Below are 26,435 nucleotides of genomic sequence, written 5' to 3'. Positions count from 1 at the left end.
AGTCCCCACTCAAAAAATTGTATTCCTGGGAGCAAGCCTGGCCACAGCATCCCAGATGGCATTCCTTACTCCAGAAAAACAAGCCTATCTGACTGGCTACTTATCTCAACTAGCCACCAGAACCCAGTTATCAAGCTCTAGGGTTCATGGCATCCTGCATTCTTCTCATTCCATATGCCAGACTGCATATGAGGAAACTTCACTGGTACCTAAAAGCCTTTTGGTGTCAACACTCAGGACCTGGAAACTGTCATACCTATGATACCATAAGGAAAGATTTTCTTTGGTGGGCAACAGCATGCAACCACAACAAGGGCCTTCCCTTTTCACAACCCCACGCCACCCAGACCCTAACCACAGATGCATCAGATTATGCCTGGGGTGCAGACCTGGACGGCAGGTGCATCCAGGGCCATAGGAGCCCAAATCAAATACATCTGCACATCAACTAAAAAGAGGTGCTAGCTGTTCAGCACGCTCTGACAGCTTTCAGACCCCTACTCTCCCCGTGGGCTCTACTGATCAAAACAGACAGCGCCACAGTGATGTGGTACATCAACAAGCAGGGAGAAACTCACTCTTATCCCCTCTGCAGGTTAGCCATGACCCTTTGGCACACAGCTTCAGCCATGCAAATTCACCTGCTAGCACAATTCCTGCCAGGCTCCCAAATCTCTCTGGCAGACAACTTAAGCAGAAACCTCTTAGACCCACATGAGTGGCAGCTTAGACCACAGCACCTTCAACATTGTAACCCAGAAATGGGGCACCCCGAAGGTGGACCTCTATGCCTCTCACAACAATCACCAGCTCAGCAAATTCTGCACCAGGGAATCTCACAGCAAGACCTGGAAAGTGGATGCTCTATCCTGCCAATGGGTAAACCTCTCGCTCTATGCATTCCCCCCCCACCTCTACTTACAAGGGTACTACTCAAAATAAGGGAGGAAAAACCAAGAGCAATCTTGATTGCCCCATGCCAGCACTGGTACCCACTGCTGTGCAGTCTGTCACCCCTGCTTCCATGGCACGTACCTCGGATCCCAACTCTCCTGATCCAGCAGAATGGAGAATTCATGCATCCACTATTGCAGACCCTGAACCTGGCAGCCTGGCTTATTCCCCGACCTCTCCTCCAGTTGCAAGCCTAAGCAAGCAAGTCCTGGATGCTGTACGTGAGGCCAGATGCCCCAGCACTAGAAAATCCTATGCTGACAAGTGGAAAAGGTATTGCACCTGGATCCAGGCTAAAGGAGCTGAAACAGCACAGCCCTCCCTACCTCTCATCCTGGATTACCTAGCAGACCTACTTCACAGGGGCCTATCCTTCTCTTTTATTAAAATTCATGCCTCTACCATCTCTGCTCATTACAGCACAGAGCCAACTCACTTTTCTCACCCTCTCATCAAACAGCTCCTAAGAGGGGCTAGCAATTTAAGTCCACCCAGAAGAGCTCCTACCCCAGCTTGGGACCTTACCTTTGTGTTGGAAAAGCTCACAGTACCCCCCTTTGAGCTTGCAGCTTCAGCAGAGTTGAAATTTGTCTTGGAAAACAGCCTCGCTTTTGGCCACCACTTCAGCTAGAAGAGTTTCAGAGCCAAAAGCACTCATGGCTATAGATCCCTTCATAGTTTTTTCATGCTGACAGGTTCTCCCTCAGGACTAACCCAACTTTCATGTCTAAAGTGGTGTCCAGTGTGGCTCTCAACCAATCTATTCATTTGCCCACCTTTTTCCCTAACCCACAAAACAAGGGGGAAAGGATTCTGCATTCTCTAGATGTGCACAGACAGCTCAGATTCTACATGGAATAGGACTAGGTCTTTTAGGAAAACTGACCAATTGCTAGTTAGATTTCCAGTAGGGGCAGAGGGCAAGGCCACATCCAAGCAAACAATATCCAAATGGATAGCGCACTCTATCCATTTCTGCTACAATTACCATGGGAAACCACCCCCTAAGGGGGTCAGGATGCATTCCACCAGGGCATCTTCCACCTCTGCATTTTTTTTCTCTGAGGCATCCCTACCAGGGACATCCTGGAGGCTGCAACATAGAGTTCTGTTCATATCTTCACCAAGCATTGCCACCTGCCTATCTTCAAATCCAGGGCAGGCTTTGCAACCGCAGTCTTGCAGGGCATCCTAGCTAGCCCGGCAGTCTTCTTGACTGCCTCCACCCTTTTCAGCTTTGGGAATCAACCCAAGTGTGATGACTGCAACAGTGAAACACTAAGAACGTAGGACAGTTGTGTACACTTAAATAAATGCAGATGTTAGAGTGTATTCACTGTTGCAGTCCTGGATGTCCTTCAAGGATGCATCTGTAGTCATCACATATGGGTTGTCCTGCCTCAGGCAGCCCTTCGGTTGGCCGGATTCCAAAGTCCGGGTCCGGCGTCGGCTGATGTCGCTCTTTCCCCGACGTCACAACGCCTGGGGTATAAAAGCGTCAGCCGGCGCCATCTTCCTCAGTCTTTCTTGCAGCGTGGTGCCCGAAGCAGAAGCAGTTCGCAAGTGCCGGTTGGCCAGCTCCTGTATTTCAGCTACCGAAGACTTCAAAAAGCTAAGTACCCCGTTGGGGACTCTCTCTTGCCTCAGCTGATGTCAGATAAAGTTAATAATTGTTTAACTTGTGGGAAACAAATACCTCATAAGGATTTCCACTCTTACTGCCTTCCTTGCCTAGGCCCAGACCACGACGTCTCGGCCTGTTCAGCCTGTGCTTCCTTCAACCGACGAACACTTAGACGTCGGTCGGAGTTTGCAGAGGAGTTTTTTGGGGCTAGTTTTGCTTATAAAATGCCGTCGGAGACCCCGACTTCACATTTAGTTCAAAAACGGAAAGACGACCGACACACGCGGTCCGTGGTTTCGGCTGAAACCATGGCAAGGCCTACCGCGAGTGTCTCTGTTTCGGCTGAAACAGAGTCCTTAGCTCCTCCGATTACCGAAACCGTACAACCGACTACCTCGGCACCGGAGGCCCCTGCCGAGTCGGTTGTTGTATTACCTGCTGAAACTGGTGTCCTGGAATCTTCTGACACCATCTCTTTAGATAAATCTACTCCAGCACGTGGTGCAGCCAGGCCTCCTGCATCCATGTCCATTAAGGCTTTCTCTAGGGCTAATGCTGCTAAACTCACAAAAGCTTTGCCTCCCAAGGTTACTCCTCAGGGAACTTCTACTGGTGCTCAGATCCTAACTTTAGCAGAGGATCTTATCTCATTAATTAGGGGCTCACAACCCCACCCGGACAGAGGCTCACATCCACCTCCAGATAAAAGGCCCAGTGTTGAGCCCTCTGATCCCCACTCCTCTGAGTCTTCTGTTGGCTCTGCCCTCTCGGACCATCAGGAGGAGGCTTTTTCGGCCTACGAGGATTCTGATGCTGAAGAATCCATTCCCTCGGCCTCCCCTCCTGAAGAGTTTTCCTTTGGGGAGACGCTGCATGCTATGAGAGAGCATTTCCAATGGCAGGGTCAGGATTTTTCAGACTCCAGGAAAAGATTAAGGACCTTTTTACATTTGCCTCAGCATAGGCCTTTAGCTATACCTCCTGTGTTAAATGTTATTGATGATGTGTACTCTGACTCTAGCACAGCTCCTGATTCTCTCCCTCCAGCTCCTGCCAAACCTGATAGGTACTATAGGGTCCCGGACTCTCACCTTCACCTGTACAAGGGCCAGGGTCCCGGACTCTCACCTTCACCTGTACAAGGGCCACTCTGCTGATCCTGAAACTATTTCTCAGGGCCCTAAAGGGGTTGCAGCTACCACTGCTAGAAATCCTCTACCCTCAGAGGGAGTCCAGAGCTTTAAAGAGATGGGGTAAAAAAGTGTATACTTCTGCAACTCTTTCTATGAGGGCATTAAATTGTCAATTTCATATGATACAGTACCAAGAGTATTTGTTAGATGAATTACATAAGAAACTGTCTTCCTCTGAACCCCTTGATCGCAAATCCCTTCAGGATCTGGTACATAACTCCCAGCAGGTTAGTAATCACTTTCTGCAGTGTGGTTATGATGCATTGGAAGCTTCATGTAGGTCAGCTATGACAGGTGCAGTCATACGTAGGCATGCTTGGCTGAAGGAACAATCTCTGCCAGACCATGTTAAAGCTAAACTTCTGGATGCTCCTCTGGAAAAACAGAAATTATTTGGTTCCACGGCTCAAGAGGTCTTAAAGAAATTTGAAGAAAAGGCAAAATCTGTGCAAACAGTCAAAGACTTTCTGCAAGTCCAACCACCAAGATTCAGCAGAAATTGGCCTACCAAGAATTGGTCCTTTCCGGATTCGGAAAGATTTCAGAGAGGCAGAAACAGACGTGCCAGAGGTAGAGGGTAAACTAGAGGCTCCAACAGAGGCTGTCAATGGCAGCCTCCAAACCAGAGTAGTAGTGCAGGATCAACAACTACTACACAAGGACAGACTCAATTACTTTGCTTTGACTCCGCCGACCAGGACTCAATTAGAAGCACCTTTGGGTGGAAAGCTTTCTTTATTCTCGGACAATTGGCACAGCAGTACAAGGGACAAATGGACACTGCAAATTATAGACGAAGGATACAGGTTCCATTTTCACACATTGCCAAAAAGAAAAGGCATGCCAGACCTGCCACCAAATCGAAGGGCAGAGGCCTTGAAACAAATCTCCAGCTTAATACAAATGAAGGCTATAGAAAAGGTTACTTTCTCAGAACAAGGCCAAGGATTTTATTCCAGACTATTCCTTGTTCCAAGAAAAGAAAATCAATGGAGGTCTATTCTCGACTTGTCAGCACTGAATACTTTTCTCATTGTGCCAAAATTCAAAATGCTGACTCTACAGCAACTCCTTCCCATGCTGGGCAAGGGGTCTTGGCTGGTGACTCTAGACCTCAAGGAGGCATACCTGCATGTCCCTATCAGACAAAGTTGCAGAAGACCCCTCAGATTTCTTGCAGGGTCAGAGCATTATCAATTCTCAGCATTACCCTTTGGCTTATCCACTGCGTCCAGAGTATTCACGAAATGCCTGGCATCAGTAATAGCACACTGCAGACTCCAGGGGATTCAAATCTACCCATATCTGGACGACTGCCTTATACAAGCGGACAACCAACAAACTCTGATAAAGGACTTAAATTATGCCATCAGTCTTCTGCAGGCCTTGGGATACACAGTCAACATGCACAAATCAAGACTTGTTCCATCCCAAAGAATAACCTTTCTGGGTGCGGATCTAGATACAACCACCCAAATGGCTTCTCACAGAAGAAACAGTCAACTACCGGATTACTTCAAGAATCTGACAAGACAAACTCAGATGACTGCAAGGAAAATCCTGCAGGCCCTGGGTTACATGGCATCCTGTTTTCTTCTGATTCCACAAGCAAGGCTACATATGAGAAAGCTACAGTGGTACCTAAGGAGTTTATGGACTCAGCACAGTCACAGTTTGGAAACTCTAATCCCACTCATTCCATGCCTTCACAAGGAATTTCTGTGGTGGGCTCAGGCCAGCCAGTCCAACAGAGGGCTGCCCTTCACAAAGCCAAAAACCTCCCAAACTATTACAACAGACGCTTCAGACCTAGGTTGGGGAGCACACATGGTGGGCAGAGGTATCCAAGGACAGTGGTCATGAAAGGAGCTACACATGCACATAAATCAAAAAGAAATGCTAGCAGTGATACACGCAATCGAGGCCTTCAAACTCTTTCTGCATCAAGGCCATCTACTAATAAGGACAGACAACACCACAGTTATGTGGTACATAAGCAAGGAGGTACCCATTCTTACCCTCTGTGCAGACTGGCAATGAATCTATGGGATCTTTCCCTGAAACTCAATATACAACTACAAGCTCAGTTTGTGCCAGGAAAGGACAATACACTGGCGGACAGCTTAAGCAGAAATATCATGGATGCACACGAATGGATGCTGCACCCAGACATTTTCCAACAGATAACACAATCTTGGGGGAGCCCGGACATAGATCTATTTGCTTCCTCCCACAATCAACTGAATAAATTCTGCTCAAGGACATACCACCCACAAGCCTGGAAAGTGGACGCCCTCTCTTTCAGCTGGAGAAATCTGAACGTGTATGCATTTCCTCCTCTTCCATTGATGTCCAAGGTGTTACTGAAGATCAGGTCAGAGCAGCCAAAAGTGATCCTGATAGCTCCGGACTGGCCAAGACAGCACTGGTACCCACTGCTAAGGAGCATGTCACATACGAAGCCATGGCACCTACCTCTATGGCCACTTCTACTGACACAGCACAGATACAAAACTCTCCACTCCAACCTGAAAACATTGCAACTAACAGTGTGGAGAATACCTTGATTCCTCCTCAGGATAAGCTATCCCAGAGAGTAAAGAATGTTATTCTGGAAGCACGCCGCCCTTCCACAAGGAAGACATACTCAGCAAAATGGAAAAGATTTCTCATCTGGAACACCACAAAGGGCCTAGATGCAACAATGATGAACATGGCACATATTCTGGAATATTTGGCAGAAATGTTCCACAATGGACTGTCTTACTCTTCTATTAAGATCCATGCTTCAGCAATTTCAGCAGAGTACAATACTGATCCCCCTGTCTTCTCTCATCCTCTCCTCCTCAGACAATTTCTAAGAGGGATCAAAAACATCAAACCTCCTAGGAAACCACCTGTACCTGCTTGGGACCTGAACTACGTGTTGGAAAAACTAACACTGCCTCCATTTGAACCAGCAGCATCTGCAGATCTACAGTACCTCTCATGGAAGACTACTTTCCTTCTGGCAATAACCTCAGCAAGAAGAGTTTCAGAATTGCAGACCCTGATGTCAGTTCAGCCATTTATTATTTTCCATCAGGATAGAGTTTCATTAAGAACTAATCCTACTTTTATGCCAAAGGTGGTATCCAGGATTTCATTGAATCAAGCCATTCACTTGCCTACCTTCCCAAATCCACAGAACAAAGAGGAGAAACTGCTGCACACCTTGGACATTCACAGACAGTTGCGCTGCTACTTGGACAGAACTAAAGGTTTCAGAAAAACTGACCAGCTGCTGGTAGCATATGCGGCTGGTTCTCAAGGAAGGGCAATTTCCAAACAGACAATTTCAAAATGGATAGGAAATTGCATCCGCTTTTGTTACTCATTTCATGGAAAGACTGTACCAACCAACATTAGTCCTCGCTCTACGAGAGCCACTGCCACCTCCACAGCATTCTTAAGAGGGGTGGCTACAAAAGACATTTTAGAAGCTGCCACATGGAGCTCCGTGCATACATTTGCCAAGCATTACAATTTACCTTTCTATTCCAGATCCAGAGCAGGCTTTGCTACGGCTGTCCTGCAGGTTATCTTAGCTACACCATCCTTTTCCTAGTACCTCCACCCCCAGATTGGCTATGGTATTCTACCCATATGTGATGACTACAGATGCATCCTTGAAGGACATAGTACAGTTTTGTACCTACCATAAATGTAGATGTCCGATAGGTATGCATCTGTAGTCAGATTTACCCTCCCTCCTTCCCCTCTGTGGTACTCCTAGGGTGCATATATATATATATATATATATATATATATATATATATATATATATTTTTTTTTTTTGCAAATGTTTGGATTTTTTATTGCATTTTTCCAAATTTAGCCTTCATAGAGGGCACCTGGCATCTGGGGCAAGAAAAACTGAGGAAGATGGCGCCGGCTGACGCTTTTATACCCCAGGCGTTGTGACGTCGGGGAAAGAGCAACATCAGCCAACGCCGGACCCAGACTTTGGAATCCGGCCGACCGAGGGGCTGCCTGAGGCAGGACAACCCATATGTGATGACTGCAGATGCATACCTATCGGACATCTACATTTATGGTAGGTACAAAACTGTTCTTTTCCCACCCTCCATCCCCCTTGTCTCTCCTTCTTTCTCTTTCTCACTCCTTACAGGGATTTTTGGTATTTACTTTCTACTGGTGGTGGTCTTCCACCATAACCTAGCTCCCTATTTGGGGGCTCCTGACATTTGAGGCAAGAACTGATGTAATGGCGTCGACTGCCTGATTATTTTTTTTTTTTTTTTACCATTGACGACCTGACGTCAGTCTTGGAACAACAGCAACCGATGCAGAAATAGTAAGACACTGGTATTCAGATCAACTGAGGGTTACCCCTGGCAGTATAAACCAAGTGTGATGACTGCAACAGTGAATACACTCTGACATCTACATTTATGGTAAGTGTGCACAACTGTACCTTCTGCCAAGGGCAGTTGCTTATAGGCCTAGGTTGGGGTGTCTTATGAGGTTTATTTCCTACCTTATTTTCCCTTTAGTACTTGACTTAGAACTGTATGCTTCAGCATTCAGTCTAGTGGGCAAGGAATTTGAAATGTTCATTGTGGTACCCTGCTGCAGTCATCACACTTGGGTTATCCTGCCGTCAGGCGGTCCCACAGTCTGCCCGAATTCCAAAGTCTTGGTCCAGCATCTGTTGCTGTCGCTTCTTCCCTGACGTCAGAGTGCCAGGGGTATATCAGAGGCATCCAACACCATTTTCTTCAGTCTTTCTTGCTGCGCGGTGCCCGAAGCAGAAGCAGTTCGCAAGCGCCGGTTGGCCGACACCTGAGATTTTCGAATCGAGTTTCAGTCCAAAGTCTTCAAAGCTAAGTACCCGTTTGGGAACCTTTTCTTGCCTCAGTCCGATGTCAGAAAAAGTTAACAATTGCATTTCTTGTGGGAAGCAAATACCTCATAAGGACTTTCATTCTTTTTGTATACCTTGCCTAGGCCCAGACCACGACGGCACTGGTTGTTGGTTTTGTGCTAGGTTCAATAAGCGAACTATAAAGCGACGCTTTGATTTCGCATGACACTACTTCGGTAGAAAATTTAATTACACTATGCTGTCGGAGCAACCGACTACCGGCGTGCATAAAAAACGCAAGGATAAAGACAGGCAGCCTAGATCCAAGCCAGACTCCGAGGCCTCGGCTGGGCCGGTCGCCGGCTCTCCGGTTTTCAGTGAGGCGCCTACACAGCCCCTGGCTACCGCTGAATTGGGTCCCCAGGCCGCTTCGGATCCCCCAGCAGAGAGTTCTAGGCCGACGCAGCCTTTTTCCTTAGGCCCTACCGACGACATTACACTAGGGGAAGCCGGTGCTGTACAAACACCTTCGGTTTCTGAAGGTGTCTTCAGACCGACTACCCTCACCATAAAATCTTATGCTAAGCTTAAGACTCCTCTAAAGCCAGAAAAGCCTGCACTTCAGTCTCCAGGTCAAGGCCCTATGCCTAAGAAACATGCTTAAAATGGCTAAAGATTTGATTTCTTTGATCAGGGGTTCCCAACCCCCCCAGACAAAAGGCCTAGACAAGAGGAGGATTATGCCTCCTCTTATCAAGTGTCCTGTTTCCTCAGGCTCCTCTGAGGAACAGAATTACTCCTTTCCCCCTTATGAAGATTCTGATGCTGAAGACTCCATTCCCTCAGCTTCTCCCCCTGAAGATTATTCCTTTGGGGAAACCTTACACACCATGAGGGAACTTTTCCACTGGGAAGGTCAGTACTACTCTGACTCAAAGAAAAGGCTCCGAGAGTTTCTTTTACTCCCCCAGCACAGACCACTTGCTATCCTCCCAGTTTTGGACATTGTGGATGATGTCTTCTTAGAATCTAGTCTAAATCCAGACTCTCTGCCTCCTGCTCCAGCCAAACCAGATAGATACTATAGAGTGCCTGACTCACACAAATTCCTTTACAAAAGCCCTGCTGCTGACCCAGAGACAATCTCCCAGGGTCCCAAAGGGGCTAAGGCTTCTATGGCAAAAAATCCTGTACCCTCAGAAAGGGACTCCAGAGCACTAGATAGGTGGGGGAAGAAGGTTTACACCTCAACTACGCTGGCTATGAGAGCACTAAATTGTCAATTTCACATGCTTAAATACCAGCAATTCCTAATGTCTCAAATAAAACAAAAGATGGGCACGTGCCCTCAACAGTCTGAATTCAAGGAAATGCAGGATCTTTTGCATGCAGCTGAACAGGTGGGCAAACGTACTTTACAATGTAGTTTTGATTCCTTGGAAGCTTCCTCTAGAGCAGCTGTTACTGGGTCTGTTATACGTAGGCATGCTTGGTTAAAGGAACAATCTCTGCCTGATCATGTTAAAGCAAAGTTACTGGATGCACCCTTACAGCAGGATGTCTTATTTGGGGTTAAAGCAGTGGAGGAGGTTTTAAAGAAAATGGAGGAAAAGGCAAAATCTATGCAGACGGTCAAAGATTTCTTACAGGTACAGCCCCCACGCTTCAGCAGAAATGGGCCAACAAAAAATTGGTCCTTTCCAGCTTCTGACAGACCACAGAGGGGTAAATACAGGCGCCCAAGGGGCAGAGGACAAGCGCAAATCCCTTACAAACCTCGCCAATGGGGCACTACAACACAGAAGGGAGGAGAAGACAGGTCCCAAACCACTAGAAGGCAAACACAATGACTTAAAACCTCATACTGCCAAGCAAAACTCTCTTGGCAGCTCCCTTGGGAGGAAAATTAACACTTTTTGCAGACAACTGGCGCATCATCTCAAAGGACAAATGGGTCTTAGACATTATCTCACACGGATACAGATTTCATTTCCACACCTTGCCAAGGATAAGAGGAATGCCAAACCTGCCACAAAATCAATGGGCAGAGGCACAAAAACAAATTACAGCTCTCATGGACATGAGAGCCATTCAACTGGTACCTACACAGGAGTAAGGCCAAGGATTTTACTCGAGGCTCTTTCTAGTCCCCAGAAAGGACAATGCTTGGAGACCTATTCTGGACCTTTCAATTTTAAACACCTTCTTGCAAGTACCCAAATTCAAGATGCTAACACTACAGCAGCAGCTTCCCATGTTGGGCAAGAAAGCTTGGCTAGTAACGTTGGACCTCAAGGAGGCATACCTGCATGTCCCTATCAGACAAAGTTGCAGAAGATACCTCGGTTTCATTGCAGGTTCAACCCATTACCAATTCTCTGCACTGCCCTTTGGCTTATCTACTGCGCCCAGGGTCTTCACAAAATGTCTGGCATCAGTAATTGCATACTGCAGACAAAGAGGAATTCAAATATACCCATACCTGGACGACTGTCTCATCCAAGCAGAAAGCAAGGACGTTCTCTTACAACACCTGGCTTTTATAAAACCTCTTCTAAGTTGCCTAGGGTACACAGTAAACGAAAAGAAATCAAAACTAGTGCCCTCACAAAATGACATTCCTGGGTGCCAGCTTGTGCCAGCTTGAATACAACGGCGCAGATGGCTTATCTGACGTCAGACAAACAACTACAATTAACTCAATACTTCAGAACAATGGCAACAAAGACCCAACTCCCTGCAAGAAAAATTCTGCAGGCCTTGGGCTTCATGGCATCTTGCATACTACTAATACCATTTGCAAAACTGCATATGAGGAAATTACAATGGTATCTAAAAAGCGTATGGACTCAACACAGCCACAGCTTGGAAACTATGATAAATCTCATTCCCTGCCTTCAACAGGAGTTTCTATGGTGGTCACAGGCATGTCACCTCCACAAGGGTCAGCCTTTCACCCTACCCCCAGCCAGGCAAACTATGACAACAGATGCATCGGACTATGCCTGGGGGCACACATGGTAGGGCGGTGCGTTCAAGGCATATGGGCAGCAGATCAAAGGAATCTGCACATCAATCAAAAAGAAATGCTAGCTGTACAAAATGCTCTGACAGCCTTCAAGGACCTCTTACATCCAGGACAGCTTATCATAAGGACAGACAACACCACAGTAATGTGGTACATAAACAAGGGGGGTACACACTCCTACCCTCTACACACTCTTACCCTCTATGCAGGCAAGCAATGTCCTTGTGGAAAACAGCACTGGCTTACCAAGTTCATTTACAAGCTCAATTCCTGCCAGGAAAAAAAAAACACATTGGTAGACGACCTAAGCAGAAACATCATGGATCCCCACGAATGGAAACTGGATCCACAAGTATTCACAATGATAACTCAAAAATGGGGGCTCCCAGACATAGACCTGTTTGTCAGCCCTCAAAACTATCAGCTAACAAAGTTTTGCACAAGGACTTTTCACCATCAAGCTTGGAAAGTGGACGCTCTCTCATTCAGTTGGAAAATGCTAACTGTATATGCCTTTCCTCCACTACCCCTTCTCACAAAGGTGCTACTGAAAGTCAGGATGGAGAGACCCCGAATGATATTCATTGCCCCAGACTGGCCACTCCAGCACTGGTACCCACTATTAAGGAATATGGCCCAGGGCCCACCATGGATTCTACCACAAATTACCCACCTGCTCACACAGCAAGACAATCCGATGCTACACAGCCAGCTCAAAACCTTAAACTTGGCTGCATGGCAAATCACCTAAGCAACCAGCCAGCTCCTCTCACAAGCTGTTATGGAAGTTATTCTGGAGGCCAGGAGGCCTAGCACCAGGAAAGCCTACTCAGACAAATGGAAAAGGTTTTGCGCCTGGAACCAAGCTAAAGGCCAAAATACCCCTCAGCCAGACATACCTCAGATTTCGCAATATCTAGCCGAGATGCTACACAAAGGGCTTTCTTTTTCGTCTATTAAAATCCACGCCTCAGCTATTTCTGCTCACTACAACATGGATCCTCCCTTATTTTCACATCCACTCCTGAGACAGTTTCTCAGAGGGGCCAAAAACATTAGGCCTCCCAGGAGAGCGTCGACGCCTACTTGGGACCTCAACTTTGTTCTGGAAAAACTCACGCTACCTCCTTTTGAGCCAGCTTTCTCAGCTGATTTAAAGTTTATATCATGGAAGACTGCCCTGCTGCTAGCAATCACTTCAGCTAGAAGAGTTTCGGAGCTTCAGGCACTAATGGCAGTAGTCTTTCCTCATTTTTCATCAAGACAGAGTTTCTCTACGAACTAACCCCTTCTTTATGCCTAAGGTGGTATCCAGTGTGGCTCTAAATCAAACCATTCATTTACCCACCTTCTTTCCAAATCCACAGAACAAAGGAGAAAGACTCCTGCATTCCTTGGACATTCACAGACAGCTACGTTACTGCTTGGATAAAACTAAGGTTTTCAGAAAATCTGACCAGCTTTTTGTATCCTATGCTACAGCATCACAAAGAAAGGCTATCTCAAAACAGACCATTTCGAAATGGATAGGACATTGCATACATTTTTGCTACACCCACCATGGAAAACCAGTTCCTGCTACCATAAGGCCCCACTCTACCAGGGCAGCAGCTACATCTACAGCCTTCCTCAGGGGGGTGCCAACTGCAGTTTTGCAGGGCCTTCTAGCCTCCTCTAACCCTGTTTGACTCCACCTCCCATCCTTAGCTTTGGTATTCTATCCAAGTGTGATGACTGCAGCAGGGTACCACGATGAACATAGTACAGTTTTGTACCTACCATAAATGTAGATGTTAGAGTGTATACCCTGCTGCAGTCCAGGTTACCCTCCCTCCATCCCCTCTGGACTAGCTGAACTGATCTCTTCCACTATATTCTTTACTACCTCTGCGGTGTATTTACTTGTACCTAAGGATTGTGGCGTTGGATGCCTCTGATATACCCGTGGCGCTCTGACGTCAGGGAAGAAGCGACAGCAACAGACACTGGACCAAGACTTTGGAATTCGGGCCGACTGCGGGACCGCCTGACGGCAGGTTAACCCAAGTGTGATGACTGCGGCAGGGTATACACTCTAACATCTACATTTATGGTAGGTACAAAACTGTACTTTTTGATGCATTTGTACACCCTTCATGCTAGCATGTTAACTTTTATTAAGGGAGGATATGCGCGAAAGTGGAAAGTGCCTGAGCTTTGTAGCTTGCCTGGATGTATGGATAAGTCCCATTTGTGAGGAGTAATACAGCAGTGATCTACTCAAACAGCTACCTTTTATGAAAGTTATTCACGCAACTGTAATTAAGTACATCATTTTTTGTAGTGGTATACATCGCTTCGGAGTATTTTCTTCTTTGCTTGCTGACAATCATGTCTGCACCATCAGCCATGCCAGCTCATTCCCCCAGCCTGGATATTCTCTAGTGAGGGCAGTGTCTAGTTGGGGAAGTTGTCATGCAGATAGACCTAGTGGTAATAATTGCAGTTTCTGGTAGCCTGGCATGGGGGTGTATATTTAGGTTTAACCCCTTCCATGGGCATGGCTAACAGATAACCCACCTTACTTTGGGGACTGCAGTTATTTCCTTGATGTGGGTGTACTGTCCTGTGTGCTTTCAATGAATGTTATCACTTAAGTGGCTTAGTGGCAGAATGCCACCACTCCTTCTTTGGGTGATTGTGGCATTGAATGGCCCTGTATTGCCCCCTTCCTACCCAGGATGGACATGACCATCTTGTCCTGCCATTATTGTCAAGTGTCTGAGCTGCTAACTGATCTCTGGTCACCTAGAATATAGTTAAGACTTTATCCTTCTGTGCCAGTGGAATCTGCTGCTGGTGAGGAACTTTATTCTTGTTTGGCTGGGTATGCCTGTGGTACAGTTAATGTACAGATGAGACCAACATCAGCTCAGATTATTTGAGAGCCTTTCTAGAGCTCTTCTCGGGTGACCTAACTTTCCAGGTTGTATGACTGTGATTGACCGTCTTTGAGAAAGACGTAATGTTGTACTGAACTGGGCATCTGCCTCACAGATGACTGCTTTAAATACTTTCTTGACATTCTTATTACAGAATTTTGAACTGAGTCACTTTCCCCCTCCTTTGTGCCACAACAGTTTTACTGGGGTTGTAACTGGGGGTGGTGGGGGTAGTTAAGGAGCTGCTTTTTAGCTGAATTTGTCATATAAATAAGTAGCAGTGTTCAAAGCAGCCTCCTGTTATCATAGCACTGATGTTTTAAATGCAAGCAAAATTGCACTGGCATTTCAAGTTGCTCTAAATATTATTTTTATTTCTGAACAGTGGGGCAGTTCTACTTCCTGATCCGTAAGCGAATACACCTGCGAGCTGAAGATGCTCTGTTCTTCTTTGTTAACAATGTAATTCCACCTACCAGTGCCACGATGGGACAGCTTTATCAGGTCAGTTTTTGCTCTTAGTGGCATCTTTGCCCATGTTTTTGAAGAAGCTGAACAGTTTAACATTGTGGTGGTATCCATTTGGTTTGCAAGCAGCCTATAGTACTAAGGCACACCTGAAGGTAGTAGCTTTTGAAATGCACTGGTCTTGCAGAACTGCAGTTTTTATAGTTCAGTATTCCCCCCTTCTTTATTTACCTATAACTACAACAGAAATCCTATACATTTAACTCATTATAGCTGATTGATGCCTCCAGGTGCTTCTGAAGTTGCACCCTATTAATACTTCTAGGCATCAAATATTGCTTGTTTATATTTACATCAATAATTCTGTAACCTTACTACATACAAAGTATTAAAATATGTCCTCGTAAAGTGAGAGGAGTTGTGTTATTGTATGAGGAAGTCGGGAGTGTCAGAGAAGTATGTAAGAATGGTACAGGATATGTACACGGGTAGTGTGACAGTGGTGAGTTCTGTGGTGGGAGTGACTGATGCGTTTAAGGTTGAAGTGGGATTACATCAAGGATCAGCTCTGAGCCCTTTCTTATTTGCAATGGTGATGGACAGGTTGACAGACGTGATCAGAAAGGAGTCCCTGTGGACTATGATGTTTGCAGATGACATTGTGATCTGTAGTGAGTGTAGGGAACAGGTGGAGGAGACCCTGGAGAGGTGGAGATATGCTCTAGAGAGAAACGGAATGAAGGTCAACAGGACTAGGATAAGAATATATGTGTGAGAATGAGAGGGAGGATAGAGGAATGGTGAGGATGCAGAAAGTAGAGGTGGCGAAGGTGGATGAGATCAAAAACTTGGGATCAACAGTTCAGAGTAATGGTGTGTGTGGAAGAGAGGTGAAGAAGAGAATGCAGGCAGGAAGGAGTGGGTGGAAAAGTGTCGTGAGTGATTTGTGACAGTCTAGTACCAGTAAGTGTGAAAGGGAAGGTCTACAAGAGGGTAGTGAGACCAGCTATGTTATATGGGTTGTAGACAGTGGCATTGACAAAGGCAGGAGTCCAAGCTGGACATGGCAGAGTTAAAGATGTTAAGATTTGTACTGGCTGTGATAAGGGTGGACAGGGTTAGGAATAAGTATATTAGAGGATCAGCACAGGTTAGAAGGTTTGGAGACTAAGCCAGAGAGGCAAGATTACGTTGGTTTGGACATATGCTGAGGAGGGATGCAGAGTATATTGGGAAAAAGATGCTAAGGATGAAGCTGCCAAGTAACAGGAAAAGAGGAAGGCCTAAGATAAGGTTTATGGATGTGGTGAGAGAGGATGTGCAGGTGGTTGGTGTGACCGAGCAAGATGCAGAGGACAGGACGAAATGGAAATTGATGATCCATAATGGGAGCAGCCGAAAGAAGATGATCTTAGTGTATATAATGGCAAACTCAACTGTGTGGATAGTTAACATCTGTCTGTTATGGGTAAAGAGATACTAATTGTTGCTCATATAATAATTTTTATTTTGTGATAAATGTCATGTTTTTTCTAAATGTCTCGACAACCAAGTAACACGCAGAACTGCTTAGCCCATATGAAAGCTCTCAGCTGGATGGAACAAAATGCTGATGACAGTATGTGTAACTTCAGTGATTGCTGGGATTATTGTAAGTTTACAAAATTACAAACTTAATAGTTATTGTCTATTGTGACTTATTAAATTTAATTTAAGACTTAGAACCTGAAGAATACTGCCACTGTAAGAATAGTTTGCCATTTATAATTCAGTAATCTCCCTGGTTCTAGAGATGTGGACATTTTGTTAGAATCAAATTGTCTACATATTTCAGTCAAAAAGCTTGGGCTACACCCATTGGATGTTGCAGTTCAAATTTCTAAGGTCTATTGGAGGGAATGAGTTAATGAAGTTTTTTTTTTTTTTTTGGGGGGGGGGGGGGGCAGTGGTTCCAACCAGATCCCCATGCTCTGGTTATACTCACTTGGTGTTGATGCATGCTGTTGTCATTGGTCCTGCGCCTGTACCAGCCCAATACTTGAGCTTCCATTTTTTGTACTAATTGCTCAGTTTGGATTATAGTTGTAGTGTTTGTATTATTATTTTTTCCTCCTCACTGAAGAAGGCGTATGCCGAAACTAGTCTGAGGACTTGAGTATTTATGTTGGTGCGTTTACCAGCACCTTTTTGTCTACAATAAACTATTGGAACTACATTTGCTGGCCTTTGGTGTGTTTTATGTAGTGTTTGTATGCCACTCTGTTGTGCTTAGACAGAAATCCTGTGCGTGCCAGAACAAGCAACCAAAGCCTGTACTGGAATTGCCTGTGCTATAGCTGTAGGAGGAGCATGATACTGGGCATTACCACAGGTGCCAGATGTTTGACCCTACCACTTGACACCAGAGAGAGAGAAATGACTTTCTCTTGTGTCCTAAAAGGTGCTGGTGGGTGGTTGCATTGGGATAGGCATAAGCTAGGCATCAGTAAGAGACTTGCCACAAGGTTCAAAGCATTGAGGGTAGGTTGAAGATTAGTGCTGAGTTAAGTGTGTAACTGTACTGCTAAGGGGGATTTCTAGACCCATTAATGTTAAGTGTTCTAGGTAAACAAGCTATCATTAGTCTCCCCCTACTGGAAGAGGTGTGCTCCCAGTGGTTTCCTTTCTTATGGGGAAGTGTGCATTGAGAGTGACCAGCACCTCACAGCCTCAGTTTGATTGGCTGGACCTTGAGGCCGTTCAAATGACCTTTGGGAGCAGTCTGTCAGGTTATCCAATCTGTGAGCGTTTGTGGCAGACTTCTCCCTTCAAAGACTATTCCCCAAGCCCAAGGGGGCTGTCTGTTTTGATAGTGTGACATTATGTTGTCACTCTAGGACTTGTAGTTAATCCTAGCCTGTTTGTGTGGTGGGTGCTTGAGTTGCCCATGTGTGACTTCACTCTTGTGTAATGTAGACTGATGGCAAAAGCAAGCCTAATGTAAGCCTCTTTCTCGTGTGTGCTCCCTTTGGTACTTGCACATTCTTGCATAGGTTCCTTCTCATCTGAGGCACAGTAAGTGTCATGTGCTTGCCCTTGCCCTTAGCCTTAAGCGAGTCCCTAATAAAGCCCATGCTTTGAGGTAATGGCTGGTGTGATACTTCTGCATTTGTGTTCTTTTGAGGAGTCAGTGGACCCAGTCCATTATCTTTGAGATGTTCCTGCTTTTGACACTTTATAAACTGTTGCGGTCAAAAAATGACAACTTTTGCTTCTGTCCCTTCCCCCAGAAACATTTTGCTGTACATCTAGATTAAAGAAAAATTTTGAGGCAGTCTTAATAGACATGGAAATGGACACCCCTCTTTCATTCATTCCTTTTGTAGGAGGGAGAAGGCCCCATGAGGTCATGGCTTTGGCAGGGTGGGTGAGGCTTTCTGTTTTGAAATCCAAAGTTGCAAATGCAGAGTTAACAGATTTTTATTTGTGGGGTGAGGTTATGGAGGGCTTTGTTCCCTATATCCCACCCCTTGTTCACACCCCATATTTCTTTGCAGATTTCTTACAAAGGTCCAACACTTCATAGTGAGGGCAAAAATACACTTACACAGAAATGAAAGTTATTTTTTATTTGCAATTTTGTCCTCTGTTAGAAGGAAAACCCTGGAGGTGAAGATGCAGTGGAGGTGGAACTTTGACTAGGCTTAAGTCATCTGTGCCTTCTGATCCTCCATTATCATCTTATGCCATTTGCAATGCCTAGAGATGCAGATGTTGCAGTATACTGTGATGTTTCAGTGGATTCACTCACCATATGCTAGCAGATAACTTTATGGTGTTGGGACATCTGCTCCAGAATGTAGAGTGCATTAGTCAGCCACATTATCTCCAGTTCTAATGCAGGATACTGTTTGAGACGTGGAGCCATGTCAGCCTCTCACACAGTACAAGGGAAGGTGGTCCCTTTAGAGAGGGGGGGGGGGGCTGTGTATCTTCATGTTACAGCTTACAGCTGTTTTTGACACTGAAGGTGTTGTAGATGATCCACCTTCTATAATCTCTTCTAATTTAACCATGCCGACTGCCCTGTATTGTGGCATCCAAATTAATGGGGTGGGGGCCAGTGCAAGTGCTTCCCTTTTTTAGGCTGGAAGTGATCATTTGGCTGTAGCCAGTAGACAAGGGCATAGTTCCTTCAGCATTTCCCTTCTCTGAAGAAGTGAATGACCTCACAGATGCACACTGAGCTAGTTTTCCAGTCCTGTCTTGGATTCAGAGGCAGAGTTTGGCCCAAGTTGACTTAAAGTGATGTACAAAGTTAGTTTTTGTTCCGAGTATATACTCTTCTTTTCTGTGTGATGTAGCAGCAATGGATATTCAGAGGTGGACATCTTCATTCTGCAGAATGGGGGACTCGCTGCATACCTTCCCGTCATTCCTACTAATTTCATGCCTCAGAACTAATTTTCATTGCCTGATGTTGGCCAATAAAGGCTTGATTTCAGGCATTCACATCCCTGATGATCAGGAAGTGCTGTGGTTCTGGCCAAGGATATGTCTCCCACCCAGACAGCATTTGAACTCTGTATGAGGATAGTAATAATAATAAATCTGATGCTGAGTCTTCATTCAATACTTGACCGTGGGCTCATTTCTGAGCCTCAGAACAGACTCTGCCATTTTTTTCCAGCTTGGCCTCCCAAAACTCTCGAGCTAGGCTCTACCCATAATGCTCCTCACTAAATTACCTCAGATCTTGTTTGCCACATTGTGGTGTCAGATGTGTTCAACCAATCTCTCGAGGCTTGAAAGTATATTGTTGTGAGTTTTGCATTTTTTTTTGTCCTTATCTTTTATAATTATATTCTTCCTTTTCTGTATTTCTACCCGCTCATCATATAAGCGAGTGCATGACTCTTTTCTTCCCCTTACTTCGTTTTCTACTGTTAGGTAATCTAACGTTCCATTGTTGGTACTTCCTTTCCCTGCTTCTTTTACCACAAGGTAATCTATATTACCATCATTGGTGATTTTTCTCTTTTCTATTCAGACTCTCTCTCTCTCTCTGTCCTGTGTGGTGTATTAACGTGGCTTAGGCCCCTTTTTTTTTTTTTTTTTTTTTTTTTGTCTATGGCCGATAAGTCTACTAAGGGCACCGCACCTCTGGGTTTGAAGTGCCAAAAATGTGATAGGAAAATGCCCATCTTGGATGGACACACCTTTTGTGTTTACTGTCTAGGTTCTGTCCATCTCCAGGAGAATTGTGCTATTTGTCATGGTTTTTCCACCAGAACCTTGACAGAGTGGAGAAACTAGCTTATTTTAAAGGCACTACTGAAGGGTGATTTTGAAGAGGTGATATCTGGTCTCAAGACTGAAGCCAGCTCTTCCTCCTCCTCTTCTAAAACTAAACAAATTATCGCATTTGGTTTCAACAAGTTTCTCGGAACTGCCTGCAAAATTGACCAAACCTCCGTTGGTGTCGATTGCATCTTTGGCACCGATAGGTAAAGATGACTTAACTTTGACTCTAACTTCAGTGCAGACATCTGAAGCTTCGGTACCAACTGTACCCTTGGTACCAAAGCAGCTTCAGCTTATTACATTACCAAGGACTTCTTACTCTCCATCGGCTGACCCGTTTGACCGTCCACCAAGGCCACCTATGTCCCCATCAGCTTCCTCTATTTGGTCTTCTAAGAACCTTTCCAAGTCCAGATATGAGATGGATCAACCAGCTCCTGACGGCGTGGGGATTGCCTCCACCCTTGGTTCCAAGCCAACTTGGCTCCAGTGCCGGTCCTTTCTTGACACCCATTCAGATTCCTCCTCCGACTCCAAGATTTCGGAGCCCCTGGCACTGACTTTCCTGTATCCTACTGCCTTGTGACGGTTAGAGCTCCTTCTCTGGCACTGATAATTGCCTTGAGCTCTTCTGGTTTTTGGAAACTGAGACCTCCCGAGGGTGAGGCTTTGTTGCTAGTTCCGAGGGGCAGAGTTAGACTTCAATACTTTCGGAGCCCTCCATGCCCCTCGGGGACTTGGCATTTGTAAGCTTGGCCTTGGCTTCTGCCACAAAAGTGGCTTCCTCGGTGCTTGGTGGGACCATGGTTCTGAAGGAGTCTATTTCATTTACGGGCTCCCATCCCTCTATGGGGGTCCTGCCTTTCAGGCCATGGAGAAGGCTTTGTCCATTGTTGACTCAGTCTATGCCATCCCTGTCGGGCCAAATGTCTTGTACATCCTGTCAACCGGAGCTTCCTCCAGGCTCATCCCTGGGGCAGAGGCACAGAAGCCTCAGGAATGATCCATCAAGGTGATTTCTTCGGATTTCTCTTCAGAACATTGCACCAAAGAGGTACCTTTTGACAGAAACGTGCAAGAGGAAGCACTTTAACTCCCTGGAAGAGTATTTCACAGAGGATGCTGATTTTGATGAAGAGGAAGGTTCCCCTTGGTCACTCCCTAATTGCTTCCTTCTGGGACATCGTAGAAATTCTGAAGCAAAGTAGTGGTTGGATTTCCCTCTAACTTTTCTCAGAGGAATCTGTATACCTGGAGACTTTCTGTGCCCAGCCGTCTACATCTTGGATCTCTCCACCCGCTGACGAGCTTATTAAATTGATTGCTCAGCAGGCCTGGAAGATTCCTGATTCGATAGAGCCAATCACCAAGAGACCTGCACATATTCTGTCTGCCCCCAAGGATGAAGAACACTGGGCCAAGGGAATTCCTGTAGATGCCATGGTTGATAGCAGCAGCCACCAAAAAGGAGCTTGCAGAAGAAAATTCTACTATTCATTCTCCTGACAAGGAGTCTAGGACTATGGATAGGTTTGGGAAGCACGTATACGCTGCTTCGACCTTAGCTCTCAGGTCGTTGAATTATATGACACACTTCACTAGTTTGCAGAGAGATCTGATCAAAGAGATTTCAGACACTTTCTCAGGTGCAGTAGCTGAAGGGGTCCAAGATAAGTTACCTGTCAGCTCGCCACCTTTGAATCTATTTCTAATTTGTCCATGAGGCCAGTTGCCCATGTAGCTGAAGGGACGACGAGAGCAGCAGGTTCAGGCATAGCCATCAGGAGACGCACCTAGATGCACTTGTGTGACTTTGCGGAGCCATTTAAATCTTCTTTTGTCAATGTTCCATTTGACGGATCATCTCTGTTTGGACCCAAAGTTTGACACACTAGTCAAATGTGAGGAAGATGGGAAGTCTTTCTGCTGTGGGTGAACGCTTCTCCATTCCTCAACGGCCCTATTCTAGGAACCAGAGAAGTGGGAGGCTGTGCTTCAAAAAGACCCCAAGGGCCTTTCCAAGACTCACAGGGCAAGGGCTTCTCCCAGGGCAGAGGGAGAAGTAATAATGGAAGATGCCATCCAAGAGGCAGAAGTGGCCCACAGAACCAGGGGCCTAGAGATTTCTTCTCGGGTAACTCCTACCAGTGCTCCTGAACAGAGACCCGATTGCCTTCCTCTAGAGGGAGTCAGGAGACTATTATCCCTGTACCAATCTGCCTGGCTACAAATGACATCTGACAAATGGGTGCAGGGAAACCTTTAATGAGTGGTACATCATTCCCCTTTCAACAAAACCAAAACAAACAAAAGATACTCCCGGACATTCTACCCAGTCACAGGGAAGCAGCAGTCTTAGAAATCCAAAAACTGCTCGACAAGAGAGTCATCCAATCAGTCCCATCAGACCAGAAAGGATCCGGAATCTACTAAAGGTTCTTTTTAGTGCCCCAAAAAACAGGAGACTGCAAACTGATTTTGGATCTCAGCCAGTTGAACAAATCGGATCAAAAATCCTAATTCTGGATGGTGTCTGTACAGTCAATACTTCCATTTTTGGAAAAAGATGACTGGATGTGCTCAGTAGATCTTCAGGATGTGTATTACCACATAAAAATGGACAAGTGCTCTGGAAGATTCCTGTGCTTCTTGCTGGGAGCCAGTCACTATCAGTTCAGGACACTGCCCTTTGGCCTCATCAAATGCATGGCAGTGGTAGCAACGCATCTCAGACTGCTAGACATCAGAGTGTTTCCATATCTTGACGACTGGCTCCTTACTGCTACCACCAAGCATCGGCTTGTAAAGTTAAGAGATTACACCCTTCATCTTTGCACCATCTTAGGAATTACAATAAATCCCATTTGGAAACCACACAACAGCTAGAATTTATTGGAACTATACTAGACACAGTCGCGGGATTTGCATCATTCCCATTAGAAAGGCTTCAGAGGATCAGATCAGAAGTAAACCACCATTCAGAAAGTACAGTTGTGTACACTTACATAAATATAGATGTGCGAGTGTATTCACTGTTGCAGTCATCACACTTGGGTTATCTGCCTGCAGGTAGCCCTCAGTTGGCCCGAATAACAGAGTCTTGGGATTTCTGCATTGGATGCTGTCACCTCATCCATGATGTCAGGTTGCTAGGGGTATAAATCATAAAGCAGACGCCATTACATCAGTTTTTCCTTGTTCTAGATGTCAGGAGTCCCCAAAATAGGAAGCAACCAAATGGTGTGGAACACCTCCAGTAAAAAGTAAATACCATTTCCATAAGATATGGCCAAAAAAGGATAGGTAGAAAGTATAGAAAGACAGGGGGGCAAGAGGGATGGTAACCAGGACTGCAACATTGATTACAGTCTAACATCTACATTTATGGCAAGTGTACACAACTGTACTATGTTCTTAGTGTTTCACTGTTGCAGTCATCACACTTGGGTTGATTCCCAAAGCTGAGGAAGGGAGGAGGCAGTCACGAAGTAGTAGGGCTGGCTAGCAGGCCTTGTAAGACTGCTGTGGCAAATCCAGCTCTGGATTTAGAAAAGATAGGCAAGTGGTAATGCTTAGTGAAGGTGTGTACAGAACTCCAGGTAGCAGCTTCCAGGATGTCCCTGGTAGGGACTCCCCTGAGAAAAGCTGTAGAGGTTGAGGTAGCGCTAGTGGAATGAGGCCTGATCCCCTGTGGGGTAGGTTTTCCATGGTGTTTGTAGCAGAAATGGATGCAGTGTGCTATCCATTTAGAAATGGTTTGCTTTGAAATGGTCTTGCCCTCTGCCCCTGTAGCAAAGCTGACTAGCAGCTGGTCAGATTTTCTGAAACGTTTAGTCCTGTCAAGGTAGAACCTGAGCTGGGTGTGCACGTCCAAGAGGTGCAGGATCCTTTCCCCTTTACTCTGAGGATTAGCAGGATCCTTTCCCTTTTATGCTGAGGATTAGGAAAAAAGGTTGGCAAATGGATGGATCGGTTTAAAGCCACACTGGATACCCCCTTGGGCATAAAAGATGGGTTAGTCCTGAGGGAAACCCTGTCCGCATGGAAGATAGTGAAGGGTTCCACAGCCATAAGGGCCTGTAACTCAGGCACTCTTCTTGCTGAAGTGTGATGGTTAGCAAGTAAGGCTGTTTTCCAAGAGAGGGATTTTAACTTTGTTGTAGCAGCAGGCTCAAAAATGGGAAGCATGAGCTTCTCTAGTACAAAGTTAAGATCTCAGGCAGGAGTGGCAGCTCTGCTTGGGTGTCTTAAATTGTTATCTCCTGTCAGGAACTGTTTGATCAGAGGGTGAGAGAAGAGGGGGTGGCTCAGTATTGTAATGAGCTGAGATGGCAGAGGCATGAATCTTAATTGATTAGAAGGCTAGGCCTTTGTGGAACAGCTCTGCTAGGTAATCTAGGATTTGAGGCAAGGAGGGCATGGCTGTGTCCTTCCCTTGAGACTGGCTTCAAGAACAGTATCCTACTTTTCTGAATAGGATTTCTTAGTACTGGGCCTCCTGGCCTCAAGCATAACGTCCAGCACCTGTTTGCTGAGGGTTGCTGGTGATGTATTCAGGGAATAAGCCAGGCTGCCAGGTTCAGGGTTTGCAGCTGAGGATGCAAAATCTGTTCCTCCTGCTGGGACAGCAGAGAGGGAGTCTGCTCTAGGTGCCAAGGTGGCACTGCTGTCAGACTGTGTCGGAGTGGGTGCCAGTGCTGACATGGCCAGTCTGGTGCAATGAGGATTGTCCTTGGCCTGTCTTGTTTGATCTTGAGGAGTACTTTTGGAAGGAGGGGCAAAGAGGGAAAGGCATAGATTGGGAAAGGCATAGATTGAGAGGTTTTCTCATGTGAAGGATACGGCATTCACTTTCCAAGCTTGGCTGTGGGGAATTCTGGTGCAAAATTTGTTTAGTTGGTTTTGGGGGGGGAGCAAAGAGGTCCACCTCTGGTGTCCCCCACCTGTGTATTAGAAGTTTGAATGAGTTTGGTTCCAGATGTTCTTTGTGTTTTACTGTTGCAGTCATTACATTTGGGTTATCTGCTTGCAGGTAGCCCGATTATCAAAAGTCTTGGGTCCCGCGTCAGTTGCGCTCTCTCCTTCCATGACATCAGGTAGTCAGCGGTATAAAGCATGCAGCCGACGCCATTACATCAGTCTTTCTTGCAGCGGGGTGCCCGAAGCAGAAGCTGTTCACAAGTGCCGGTCGGCCAACTCCTGAAATGTTCGTTTTCGAGTTTCAGAACCGAAGTCTTTAAAAAAGCTAAGTACCCCATTGGGGATCTTTTTCTTGCTCTTAACAAGTCAGTAAAAGTTAACAATTGTATTACCTGTGAAAAGGAAATACCTCAAAGATTTTCATTCGTACTGCATTCCTTGCTTAGGCCCAGACCATGACGTCCCTCGCTGTCGGTTTTGTCTCTTATTCAATCCTCACACTATTCGTTGTCTGTTCATTTTTGCATTCAACTATTTCGGTACTCTGTTTAATTATCCAGAAGTGGCTTCGGTAAGCCATCCGACATTCTGAAAAAAGCGTAAAGATAGACGGAGAAGGACCACATAGGTCCAAAGCTGCCAATGACACTTCCGTTAAGCTAGTCGCCAGTTCTCCGGTACTCAGTGAGGCGCTTTTGCAGCCCCCGATACCCGCTACTTCAGATTCGGAGTCCAGTATGCTGCGAGATGCTCCTTCGACCATGGAACCTGCGGATGTCTCTACCTTGGATGGGTCAGGAGCCGCTTTGCAGGCACTGGCTTCTGAGGGTGTATTCAGGCCTACTGACTTGCATTTCAAACTGACACCATCTTCTTCTTCAAGGCCTAAAACCTGACCCACGCCTAGAAAATAGACGTCTAAACTGCATGGTCAGGCCCATATGCCTAAAAAACAAATTATTAGAATGGCTGAAGACCTTATTACTTTAATTAGGGGAAGCCAGCCTTCTCCCTCTAAGAGACCTAGGACTGATTTTCTTTCTGAATCTTCTGATCAGGATTCTGAAATTTCTGTTTCTTCTGATTACCAGGATTTGCCCTCATCTACCTATGAGGATTCTGATGCAGAGGACTCCATACCCCCTGCTTCCCCTCCAGAAGATTTTTCTTTTGGTGA

The 26,435-nt window shown here is 45.8% G+C and overlaps 1 protein-coding gene across 1 annotated transcript in view; it reads left to right on the top strand.

Moving 5' to 3' along the window:
• Positions 1–26,435, top strand: part of LOC122806359 (GABA type A receptor-associated protein) — a 382,115-nt gene that overhangs the window by 138,519 nt on the left and 217,161 nt on the right. Inside the window, exon 3 of the mRNA XM_044076709.1 lies at positions 14,973–15,091. Within this exon, the coding sequence (XP_043932644.1) occupies positions 14,973–15,091 (119 nt within the window). The remainder of the gene's footprint in view (positions 1–14,972; positions 15,092–26,435) is intronic.

Source organism: Protopterus annectens, chromosome 7.part0, assembly GCF_019279795.1.
Source record: "Protopterus annectens isolate FY-2018-M chromosome 7.part0, PAN1.0, whole genome shotgun sequence".
NCBI lineage: Eukaryota > Metazoa > Chordata > Ceratodontiformes > Protopteridae > Protopterus > Protopterus annectens.
Note: the sequence above shows the minus strand (reverse complement) of the source record. Positions and strands in the feature narration are given on the sequence as shown.